We start from the raw sequence: 12,340 nt of genomic DNA, 5'->3' as shown, positions 1-12,340 counted from the left end.
ACCCTGCGCTGCCCGAGACACCCTTATTCACTAGGACCACAATTTTTTGGTGGCTTTCTACTTTGCAAAATTGCATATTTCTTAACGTTTCTAGATTATTTCGTTTGTTTTATAGATTTCAATTTCTCATTTGTCTTTAGTATTTAAATGTTATTAATTAATATTTCTATAAGTATGTAATAATGAGTTCATGACTTTATACAAAATAATACACCTCTTGAACTTTAGTCACTAAGCTTTATAATTTTATTTGGGATAAGTCTATTATATTAAAATATGTACAAGATACGTAGAGTATAGTAAACCTTTTAATATTTACTTCAATTCCTTGTAATAGTCGAGAAATTTTAAAATATGCGTCCTTGCAAATATGAGTGTGTTATAAAAAGAGCTTGTTCTTTGACCTTTTTCTATCAAAAACGAGAGATTGAGAAAATTTAATGTCGAAATATCTAACTGCCATCAATACGTAATATGTTCATACCCAAACTCTGTAGAGTATAAATAACATTTTTTAAGAAAATATATACCGCGCAGGGCCGGATCTAGGGTAGAGCAAGTGGAGCGGCCGCTCTAGGCGCCGGATGGCAAGGGGGGCGCCAAAATGGCAAATGAGAAAAAAAAATAAGTTTTAAAAGACGCGAGTGTGACGCGGGCCCATAATACGGTTCGTTTTGCTTTTGGGTAAAAAGCTTCAACGAAGGGCGCCAAAACCCGATTTCGCTCTACCCATCAAGGACTCGGGCCGGCACTGATACCGCGAAATAGTAGTAACCTGTCTTCTTTAATATATTAGTAATTTTTAAAGATTTTAGGGTACCTACGAGTACTAGTTAACTACGAGTATATATTACATATATAATTTTTTTTTCGTTTTTATAGTCAGGTAGGTACTATGTAGGTAGTAGGGGAAATATATATGTCGATTTGCATTTGATTAATAGTCTTGTAACATTTCGGCAAGTTTTATTTTTTATCTGTGGCTTGCTTTGATTACTCATCGATAACAGTTATGTCGATATTTTATTTTGTCAATCTTGTTTTTGATAGAAAAAAGCTACCTAGGTCTACTAAGAATATTATGTTCAGTCAAAAAGCTACTGATATTCAGTCAAAGGAGCCGCGGCTGATAGAATATAAACGTGTGTCCGACGAGGGGCGTACTTGAAAAGAATTACATAAAAAAAAATCTTCATAAAAATCGTAAAACTTACATACGTAAAAAATTATCCTATACTACAAACGAACAGAAATCAGAGCGTAGCGGGTGTAGCTGATAATTAAATAGTCAATTCCGCTCGCTTACACGCACATGCACACACATTAATAGACTTTCCTTCGAGATATGACTTAATACAGTGATAACAATGAGTAAAAGAACAAAAACACAATAAACAATACTAATTGTAAAAAAAAAACATAACGTCACATCATATTTACATCGTATCCATACGTGTGAGTTTCCCCACTGCTCCGCACCTGGTATAATATTGTTTCTACATAGATTTAGTTGGCATATGCAAATAACCAGTGCGGCAATAATAACTGATCAAAACCGCGCCCTACGTGTATCCAATAAAAATCTATTTTTTTTTATAATGAATTCGCCTCTTATATATTAGGTAACGTCACCAAAATTAGAAATTGCAACATAAAAGTAAACAAACACTGCTATTTTTGTTGCGCAAATATAACAGAAAAATATAAATATTACAATGATTTTGTGTAACAAAACATATAGAATATCACAAAAGCAGCAGTGTGTTTTACGTTACAAGTGATAATTTTGGTGTTAACCTTATTAACTTTAATATAAATATCAGAAGCTAGTCCTTTAGCTCACCGTGGAGCCATCAGTAAAATTCCCATGATACTATTCAACATGGCTCTTTATACCTATGCGAGTCATAAAATGACACTAACCAGAGAGCGAAGACCCATAATATTATAGTGCTACAGTCAAAGAAATCTGCCGTGAAATCTCACTAGATGGCGTGCCCCATTGATTTTTTTAAACAAGTTAGAATACAATCAATATTTTAGTTTTTTCTTACAGTCTGCTCACGCTTATTACTACCAATAGGTATCTGAGTGTGTAACTAAGTTCTAGATTCAAAATAATATAAAAGTACTTGTGAAAAAAAAAATAGTTTTGTATATTATAAATTTCTAATAGCACTTCTTTTAATAACATTAAAAGTTACGCAAGGGTTTAACATCATTTATTCTTCTTCGGTTTGCTGGTAATAAAAGACTGCTAAAGAAATATATGTGTAAACGTTCACATAGGGTCGCCATGTGAGACTTCACGTCACTCCGCAACTAAAGCAGAACTCTCCGCCCTCTCTAACGCTAACGCTCGTGACTTAGCCTATTATACCTAATCACATAGATTTAGAACATTTGTTGTGTGGTGATAGGGGCACGGGCTGCATTGCGCCTCAGTCCATGAAACAAGAAGTTGGCAGCGGCCTTTATGGGAGCGACGAGCGGCGCGCGCGCGGGTGGATCCCATTGTCAGACGTTGCCCGGGGCCGGAAAACGGGGCGGCGGGAGGGGCGGAGGTGGGCGGCCCGCGTCGCCCGCACCCGATGATTGCTCTGATACTGAAAGTTTGAGAAATATTTTCGATTAATTAATACCCTAAAATGGGTTAGCTTCAATGGGACTTGTTCTGTTTGAGTAAAATTTTAGAACACGTAACTCCTAAAATGCAATAAAGGAATTTGATTTCTGTGCCACTTCGTACCTCATCAATAGGCTTGATGACAAATTTTTATATTAGCAATACAGAAGTCAGAAATGATAGTTAAAGTCCGACAGTCGTACTTCATTTGCGAAACGCTCCTAACAAAACCATAAGTGAACGTGACGTCAAGGTCACTGAGATCATCGAATGTATGGAAAATAAGTAAAATTGCGATTTTGTCGGTGAAATATTGCGTTTATCGAATCGAATGGTATCTTTATTTTATTTCTTTTTAGAAGTTAAAAAAAAAAACTAATTTTTAAAACTTTTAGATCATGTATTTTTTTATCATTTCCATATACTATTTTAATATCCACATTATTGTGATAAATTAGGAAATGACCAGTCTATTTTACTAGATTTTGTTATAAAATTCATCATCCCTATTATCATATTGACATACGATATGAAAGTTGCTAGGTATCTCTTATTATTGTCATTGTTTTCAATGGCACATAAATCTAATTACTTGACCGTATTAGTAGGGTTAGTTGTCGAACGTTGAACAATCGTACACAATGAAATTAAAATTTAATGATTTTTAAATTTCGTTCACTCTGGTGCAGTTTTTTTATTTTATTTTTAAAAACACCCCTAGTCTCACAATGAAACATTTATATGCAGTATACAATGAAACAGGTCGTTCCACGTCCACAATCGATCTTTCTTTTTTTGGCATCGGAATCTATATTACATCTGTATTCTTTATTATGGAAATGAAGACAAATGAGTATGAGTACTGATGTGCTGTCTGAAAGTTCGGAAAGTTTCGGAAAGTTTAGGAAACTTCTCATAGTTTCGTATGGGGATCGAAATTTCCCATTTTTTAAATGAAAGTTTTCTTTGTTTCCTGTGCTATTTTCCTGAAATTTCCGAGAACTTATTCAAATTTTTCGAAACTTTTCGCAACTTGCACATTTGTAAGTATCAGTGCTTAGTGCTACGCGACAATCGGAGTCGTGATGAAAATACGTCATAATGAAGTATGCATATATAATATAATATGCTATTAAAAATTTGAGAAAGCGTTCCATTCATACAAGATTTGAAGTTCGGTTTTCGACTGTTTCTTCATTTAAATTGCAACCTATAAAATAATGAATGATAAAATGATATTAGCAGAAGCCAGTTCAGCTTTTACTGATTTATTTTGGCGGTTAATATATAAAATTAATGAACTTTCTTTTCTATTTCTAAAAATTATTGACATAAGTTGGTTTTAAAGAAGGATCAGTAGAATCAGTCCTTTCTAAATACACTTTTAGTGAGTTCAAGCCTCCTCGGCCCTCAATTGTACCTTTCATTCTGGTTAGGAAAAAATGCATAAAGCGTAAGGGTCCATTCATTCCATTCATCTCTTTGCGACACACCTACCGCGGACACCAAAGTTCGCAAATTGCGGGCATCTTTCTCTTTAACGAATTAGTGACAGAGAAAGATGCCCGCAATTTGTAAACTTCGGTGTTCGCGGTAGGCCCTCAGTACTCACGCGAGTCGTGTTTCTCGTCGACGGGCGCCGGCGGTGGCGGCGGCAGCTGCTGCTCCAACGCATTCACGCAGTTCATCATGCTGCCGTACAGCCGGCTGTCGCGGAAACTGTCCCTGTCCGTCCCACATATCGTCAGGTGACAACCAAAACTCAAGTGATTACTACCACAAATTCAGAGCCATGGTGAATCGTATAAAAAAATCAAGGTTGATTTTTAATTTGATTATTTTTATGCATTTAGTGGGTTTCGGTTGCCACCTGACGATGTTATAGTCCAGCAAAAGATACCAAAAATTTCCAGGACTGTGAAACATCAAATTGCAGTGCCCGAAAATTCCGCTTTGAGAGAGCAAAATTTGGAATACAAAACATTCTGATTTCGGTGGCCAAAAGTCCGCAGCAAAATTAGAATTGCGATACATCGTTTGCATTTTTATTTTTTTTGGAAAATTTCCTTGTCCGTCTTACACATTGTAAGCAAAATTTGGGAAACGAAACATTCTAATTTCGGTGGCCAAAAAGTCCGCAGCAAAATTAGAATTGCGGTAAAGAACCAAGTAGGTATTATTTTAAACTGTCACTGACCGGCCAATACATCATATGCCAGAAAAAATTGACACAAGCTCAGTCAGTTTCGCAAAATGTTCAACCTTACAAAAACTAAACAGAACATATGCGTTAGGGAGCGACTGCATGACTTTGTTTTGAATAACTTTCAGCTGTCAAACATCAATATTATTAATATTATTACAGTGGGACTTATGTACAAAGTATTGCGATATAGATAAAATAATACATTCCGGTTTCACAGAAGTTATGTGATCACATAGTGCAACGCGTGCCTATGGATGGAGTATGATATCAACTGACATTACATTTATGTTATTTGGAGTATGATGGAGTCCGTTTTTAACAACTTTGTATCAAGTAGAATTGATTTGATATAAAAGGCTCACTTGTATGGTTAATTAATTACTTATCATAAAAGTATTATAACTATAAAGGATCAGACTAAAAGCGTAATTCCATTTCTAACTGTAGACAGTGTCCCCACTTTTCTTCGTGATCCTAATTTAACCGTAATGGTGTAAGGAAAAAGCTTATCTTAATATGACACGAGAAGGGGCGCCATCTCTCGGTGCCACTTGCAATATTCTCATGCACGCTTACAATTGAACCGTCTTATGGTTCAATCAAAATTATTTTTTATAATAAATCTTTAGAAAATGTATATCAAAGTAGTTACTAACGGGTTCCATCATACAACAGTGCAATGTAGTGTCTAGAAAAAAGGTTTTAAAGTGAAGTTGAAACTGTGCCACACTCACCTCCCGTTGGAGTTTCTAAAGAGCGCCAAAATTTCTTCGAACGTCTTATTTTTCGTCTCAGGAACTTTTTTATACGTAAATATCCAAAAAATTGCAAGGAATACACTAAAAGGCAGGAATGTATAGTTTTCCAGTAGCGCCTGAAAAATAGAAAAAATAACATGTTAATGTCAAGTATAAAAACTTTACAGTCAATTATAACAATACAAGAAAGTCTAAACTTAAACAGCCCGAAGACTATAAGAAATGAACTGAATGGGGTGTGCAATTCCTATTTAGTGATCACTAACCTTCATGCTAGGGAAACCGATGCCGACGACAAAGTTGGCCATCCAATTGACCAGCACAGCGATGGCCATGGCGCTAGGCCGCGGCCCCTGCGAGAACAGCTCCGCCGTGATCAGCCACGGTATCGAGCCTGGGCCCACGGCGAAGAACACCACGAAACTCAGCGTGGAGACCACGGACAGGTAACTCATCCAGTCAATCATTTCCTGTACATAACCAAAGAACTCCTATCAGTGCGTAGAATCGTATTCTTTCCTGCACCGATCGGCTGATCAAGATACACATCACGCACGATGTTTATGTGCATTTATAATCCAGGTTGTTACGGGGGATGGGAGGAATAGGTGGTAAAATTTATGTAAATCCTCAGATCATTTACGTTTTATTTAAGTCGACTTTGCTGGTCCGGATCCTTCAGGGAACAATTCTCAACAAGAAACTCCTGCCCCTTTAAACTTTTTTCAGTCCGTCTTAGCTAACTCTGCACCAACTTTTTACGTGATAAAGTGTGGAGGTACCATTATAGACGTGATATTTTTATGCCAATTACACGATTACAGTGACCCTCCTCACTCTATCACAACAAAGTATGTGCAGAGTTAGCTTGGTCGGACTCTATTCATACTTACAGAAACCACAACAGTTATGACGCAAATTTTAAAATTACTTCGAAGGAATTGCTACAAAAACGTTACAAAGACATTCAAACTAAGTTCGTAAATAAGGATTGGGTTAGGGATGGCACTGTAAAGTCCGGAGCAGTTTATTCAGTGGCGAAAATAATGTTCTCACTTTAATAGTAGAGAAAGCGAGGTAAACCTTCGGTCACTGAATAAAATTTGTCAAAAACTATCAAATGGTAATCCTTATTATGTGGGTAAAGATTTTTTAAACTTGGGAATTTAAAAAGAATCTACTATTTTCTTTCGGAAGTTAAAAAGTGACCCCTTTTGATAGGGTCCCTTTTTAACTTGTGAAAGACGTTACCCTTAAGTACGCACAAATCTCCAAAAAAAATTTTGATGGACACAGTGATTTCATTGCTAAGTTCTGAAAATATGTGGGTTTTTTTTACTTTAATTCCAAAACAGTCGTAATCTTTTATTCTTCTATTTAGAATCGAGGGGTTCTTTTTTTATTCTAATAAAATGAAATGTAACAAGCATTCGAAAGGAAAATGGGTATCTTTAAAAATTTCCCAATGAAGTCTCAAAAATCTTAATAATCAAGATTACTATCAGACAGCAAACGACATTTAAGGACAGGGACACCATAACAACCCTGGTTATATAACAGTGAAGTAACGCCATCGCTTGCTATATGTGAAGGTGGTATCTGCTTGTAAGCAGTGTTAGTGTCTTTAAGTATCTGCCGGCAATCTTGAATGCTGAGCTGTGGAAGGTGCAATAAGAACGTAGTGTGTTTTTGCTGAAGTAATTTTTAGGACAAGATCGAAAAACGAAAAGCTGAAGATGATAAAATTACTGAATCCGACTGAAGCGGAATTGATCCGACATCCAATATTGAACCTAAATTAACTTTACAACTTAGAATCAACTAGATCTAAGTTTGCTCTGAAAATTATCTCGGCTCTTATTAAATTGTTCATACAGATACAGAGTGTTCAATAAATACAAGCTTAGGAAAACTAGTCTGTTTAGAGTTAGCATGTTGTGACTCGACTCTAAGAAAACATGAAATTATGTGTCCGATCTTGTCCAACAACAAACCTACGTACTTATCCTCAGCATTCACGATCAAACTTTACGCGTGCTAGAGCGTCCAATTTCTTTTTCAATCGTTGTGGCGTGTGGTGCAGTGTGTGATGTTTATTTGATCAATTTTCCTTTCCTACCGAGACGCCTGCTCCGGTGCTAGGAAAGTCGCAGATTGGGGGGGCTGGCGAAGCGTAAGCAAATAAAGGTGAGAAAATAAGAAAATGGGGCGTGCATGCGGTGACTGGTCAAAAGCGTGTACTCCTTTGTACGTTTATCGCCATTTTTGAGTGCGACTGCCTCAATTATGAGCCGTTTTTGACGATTGGTCGGAGATTTATCCAGTTTTTTTGGGAGAAGTCCTGTAATTGTACCAAAGCGCCGTCGCGCGTCAAAATTATATCATCATTGTCTCTGAATTTAAGAGAAGTTATCCGAGAAAGTGATAAGGAACAAACAGTCAAATAATAAACGTTGATGTTCCAAGTGAAGGGCCTTTTAATACTTACATATGTGGTCAATAACATTTCTGTTCTCATCAATAGTTACTTATATCATTTTTTTAAGCACAGCGATTTTCATAATAGATTGTTGTCTTGAATAACTGGATATACACACTTTTGACGCACTTTTTCTCAGATCATTATGAATAATCTAACAAGCCCTTATTCTTTATGTTTCGTTTTTATACCTCGTTCAATTACGTCTCCTTATTTGACTTCCATCTCTTCAACAGGTTTTATCCCTGAGGTTTTAAGAGCTTGTTTGATTAGTTATTTTAGAACTCCAAAAGTCAAGAGTCTACCGGCAATACAGGCTAATCTGATGACGAGTTGATACATCCCTTTAATCACCAGAATACCCTGAAACCACCAGCAGTTAAGTATACGACAATCAGACATGGTACTGATGGAGATGATTTGAAGCGACATTGAAGCGTGCTGAAGCTTTAGATTACTGATGCATTGAGGGGTCTAGCGTTCCTTTGCAGTTTGATGTTTAATAGTTATTTGAGAAACAATAGAGCAAAGTTGTTTTTGCTGCGAGTGCTAATTTTGAGTAGTAAGTTGAAAAGGATTCCATATGGAACTCAATTTCTAATATTAGAAAATCTAGTAAAGCGAGTGACCTAACTATTGCATGATCTGTCAATCAGTCAAAAACAGACAACGGAACGCTAGCAAAACAATTTTTTTTTTAATCCAGTGCTTTTAGTCGAGGTATATAGTCAGTCGCTAATGAGTTTTAAGCACCGTACTATAAAATTTAGGGATAGGTAGATAAATATAGTTGTAACATTATTTTGTGGTTAAATAACTACTGCTCAGAGACTGACTAGTGATATTTAAGTCTACTAATTTAAACTAAAACGACTTCTATACTTAATCTAGCTTAAATTATTTAAAATAAGGAGTAGTCATGCTACAGCTCTGTCACTTAACTCAGAAGGTTAGTTAAATAGTTGCGCGGTGGTTTCCAAGTATGGCGTACTTAGTCTGGGATTTTAACGGAGGTCAATGTGGGGAAGACCGGCACGTACAATTTAATGTAGGGAAGACCGTCATAAAGCAACTCTTGTACCTGTGACGTTTTCAACCTAAAGGTATACCACATTGTCGCTTGTTGATAAGGTTGATTTCTAATTGAAGCTATATGGAAATAGCGCCTTACTGACAAGCGACAATAAGTACCCTTTTGGTTGAAAATGGCACATTTGTAAATGCACGTTCAGACACAGTCACGCAGCGTACTACGTAGGCGAACAAAACGCGAACGCGATACGGCGCGCGGTGAATCAATCCTTTGGTACCTATAGAAGTGTCCTACGTGGGCGATCTCGTCGCGACCGGCCGCGCCGCTTCGCATTCGCGAGTTGTTCGCTTACGTAAGACGCAGCGTCAGAAAGGAAGAGTTTCACTCCTTCTGCTCTACCGATCTTCTGTAAGTGGAATATGTACCTTAGTTTAAGTATTATTTACTTCGAATATGTTCTACAAAGACCTCCAATAAGTAGTTAACTATCTAAGATAAGTGATAGACCTGTAGTATCGGTATTTTGTAATGATTTCGCTATATACAATATTATTTTAATTAACACATTTATGACTCTCAACCTCTATTGGCCAGAAAGTCAAACCCCATAGAATAGAAGACGACCAAATAGCAGGAACACTATTTTGAAATATGTTTTCTTTTTATTGTATTGAACATTTTTGTTAAAATTTACTTTTGATATGTCCTAAAATACGAACGATTCACATAAAATGTAATGTATTCAAAATATAATATTAAAACGCGTGTAACGAAGTAAATATATGTTCACAGGGTTTTCTTGAAATTACCCAACTAACGTCCGTTTATATATCAGGTATAAAACTTAAATTTATTTAACTTGAATTGAATGCATATTATGCAGCAAACGAAAATAAACTTATATTCAAAAGGATTCAAATACTCCAGTAAATTGGCTACATCCAACTAGGTAACCTAGTTATACTCTAAAACTTTTCTCATTTCGTTGACTCCAAAGGATGATGGTTCATCTTATTTAAAACTTATCTGCAAGTTGTACCTACTGTTTTTAAATTACTAGTTTAAGTCAATGGTTAATATTTACTACCGAGTACCGATCGCTCTTTTTCAGAGTGATAAACATCTTTAGGATAAAATCAATGTAACATTTGATGATATTTTTTAGCTCTTAATTAATAGTATAATGTCATTTACGCGGAGAACCCTTGTGATATTGTATACTTATGTAAAAATACTATTCCATAAATAAGTCGTAAATTTGAATAAAATTTGATTAAAATTTCGCTTTGTTATTCTTCCAATTAGTCTGAAGGATGACTCAAGTTAGAGCGGCCCGGATCCGGACTGAGGCATTCGACGCTTCGTTTTATATAGAAAGCATTACATGATTACCGGTCACCTACCATAGAAAAAGAAGTGGACCGGGACCAGTCGAGCGTGAGTCATCCTTAACCCGACGGCCACGGATCGCACGCTCCGATCGTGCACGCTAACACATGTCGTGGCAATTTCTCCTTCCTTTGTATTTGTGGCTTTCCATCAGGAAAGGGTCCTTGTACATACATACACCTTATCCTTCAAGTACGATAACGATCATTTTATCTGAAATTCTAACAGAAATTTTGATAGAATGGTCTTGGTGCTTCATGTTTCATGTGTAATAAGGATCATTTTATCAAAATGTATGTTGGAAATGGCAAGCCACATGTATTTTTGGCATAGTCTGTTCTCTCCTGTGTTTGTATTTACGAGTAACATTTAAAAAAAGAATAAAAGTAGAAATCATCATCCCCTAACGGCTACAAGACGATGATTTCTATTCAGTCGGTTTTAACCACATGCACGCTCGGAGCGTTTCGTGGCCGAGATGTTAGGACGGATTTCCCTACCGCGTCGAAACCTTAATGAACACACCTTTATTAAAAATGAAATTGTAATGAAGATTGAAAAGATGAACATGCCGCCGAGCCCGTACAGGTGAAGGGTCCTGGAAGCAAAACAGTTATAGGGTCAATTATATAATAGTCACCGGGGTATGGGCGGCATTCCACCAGTGTGCGGCACAAGCCAATTTACACTATATATGGTTGTGCCGCTCACTGGTGGTATCCCGCCTTAGGAAAGCACTTGTTTTCCCTTATATTATCTTGTTCCTCTTGCCGAAAGTAAAATAAACTGTTTATTACACTACTCTTTCTCTTGCACATCAATGTAAATATAAGAGATTTTGACAGCACACGCAGAGCCAGTGTTATTTATACGTCATAATTACATAAAAGTTTGACGTTTAAAATGACACCTGCACCACAGAATAAGTAATAGTATTATCATACAGAACGGCCACGCACCGCCCCGCCCCGACTCGAATTACCTCGCCCCGCGACAGCAGATTGACGGCCGTTCGCCGGCCGCTCAGTACTGCTTTTAAGCAAGTTACACTATGACGCATGACGCGTGTACAGACGTGCCGTTCACACATAGAAACGCAAGTGATTTTTGATGTATAACGTGTCCGCCCTGTGCCTGCACTGCGTGTGCTGGTAAAATCTCTGCAGATTTTTCTTGGTTAGACTCTATCTCTTAATGTAAAGTTGTAACAATCAGGAGCCACACACTCACTGGTGGTAAGAACCTAGAATTTACGGATCGTGATAGTATTCGCAGGGTTGCGACTCACCTTTGTCGATGGTTAACACATTCACCGCTGAGCTACGGTTGTAGCGCTACGTCGTAGCCGATAACATGGGTTTCCCGGTATGCAGCAGAAATGGTTCGTAGAGGCAAAACGACAACATGTCGTGATTAGCGCGGAATTGGTTAATCTTTACTTCTTTACCTCCGTCCAGTGCGATCCATAAGTGGCAGTGATACGAGGGTCATGCCGACCATGATGGCGCCGATGCCCATGGTGGCGAACTTGGCCGCCTCCTCCGTGAGTCCCGAGGATGTGAACAGTGACGTTGAGTAATAAAACACCTGGGAAAAAAGTTCGGTTATAGGCAAATTTTGAAGTCAAAACTTCTTTAGCGGCGCTGTGCACCTTTTGTGATGGGGAAAAAATGTTAAATTCGCGACAGATTTCGAGTCACGTGACCGACAGATTGAAAATTGGTAAGACGGACACGTGTCCTGATCGAAATTATGGATGGAAGTTGATTTTTCTAAGAGATAAACTTTTTAATGTTAAATAATTGTAATAGTTCTGAAGTATTAAATTATTAATGTAATAAAAATTGTT

At 37.2% G+C, this 12,340-nt stretch overlaps 2 protein-coding genes and 1 long non-coding RNA gene across 6 annotated transcripts in view; 1 reads left to right on the top strand and 2 right to left on the bottom strand.

Moving 5' to 3' along the window:
• The window catches only part of LOC134754341 (deformed epidermal autoregulatory factor 1), a 209,317-nt gene that overhangs the window by 9,409 nt on the left and 187,568 nt on the right, over nt 1-12,340 (bottom strand). The gene's annotated exons all lie outside the window — the stretch shown is intronic.
• LOC134754517 (uncharacterized) overlaps nt 1-12,340 on the top strand; it is a 197,784-nt gene that overhangs the window by 11,787 nt on the left and 173,657 nt on the right. The gene's annotated exons all lie outside the window — the stretch shown is intronic.
• LOC134754230 (glucose transporter type 1) overlaps nt 2,236-12,340 on the bottom strand; it is a 64,118-nt gene continuing 54,013 nt past the window's right edge. For 2 of the 4 annotated variants that reach the window (XM_063690402.1, XM_063690404.1), the window contains 5 exons: nt 11,939-12,078; nt 11,017-11,089; nt 5,857-6,060; nt 5,567-5,706; nt 2,236-2,606 (listed from right to left, as the gene is read on the bottom strand). In XM_063690402.1, coding sequence (XP_063546472.1) covers nt 2,381-2,606; nt 5,567-5,706; nt 5,857-6,060; nt 11,017-11,089; nt 11,939-12,078 — 783 coding nt within the window. In that variant the 3' untranslated portion in view covers nt 2,236-2,380. Of the gene's footprint in view, nt 2,607-4,238; nt 4,352-5,562; nt 5,707-5,856; nt 6,061-11,016; nt 11,090-11,938; nt 12,079-12,340 lie in introns of those variants that run through there. The other 2 variants (XM_063690403.1, XM_063690405.1) reach the window with 2 other exon arrangements.

Source organism: Cydia strobilella, chromosome Z (assembly GCF_947568885.1).
Source record: "Cydia strobilella chromosome Z, ilCydStro3.1, whole genome shotgun sequence".
NCBI lineage: Eukaryota > Metazoa > Arthropoda > Insecta > Lepidoptera > Tortricidae > Cydia > Cydia strobilella.
This window is presented reverse-complemented; position numbering and strand designations above follow the sequence as displayed.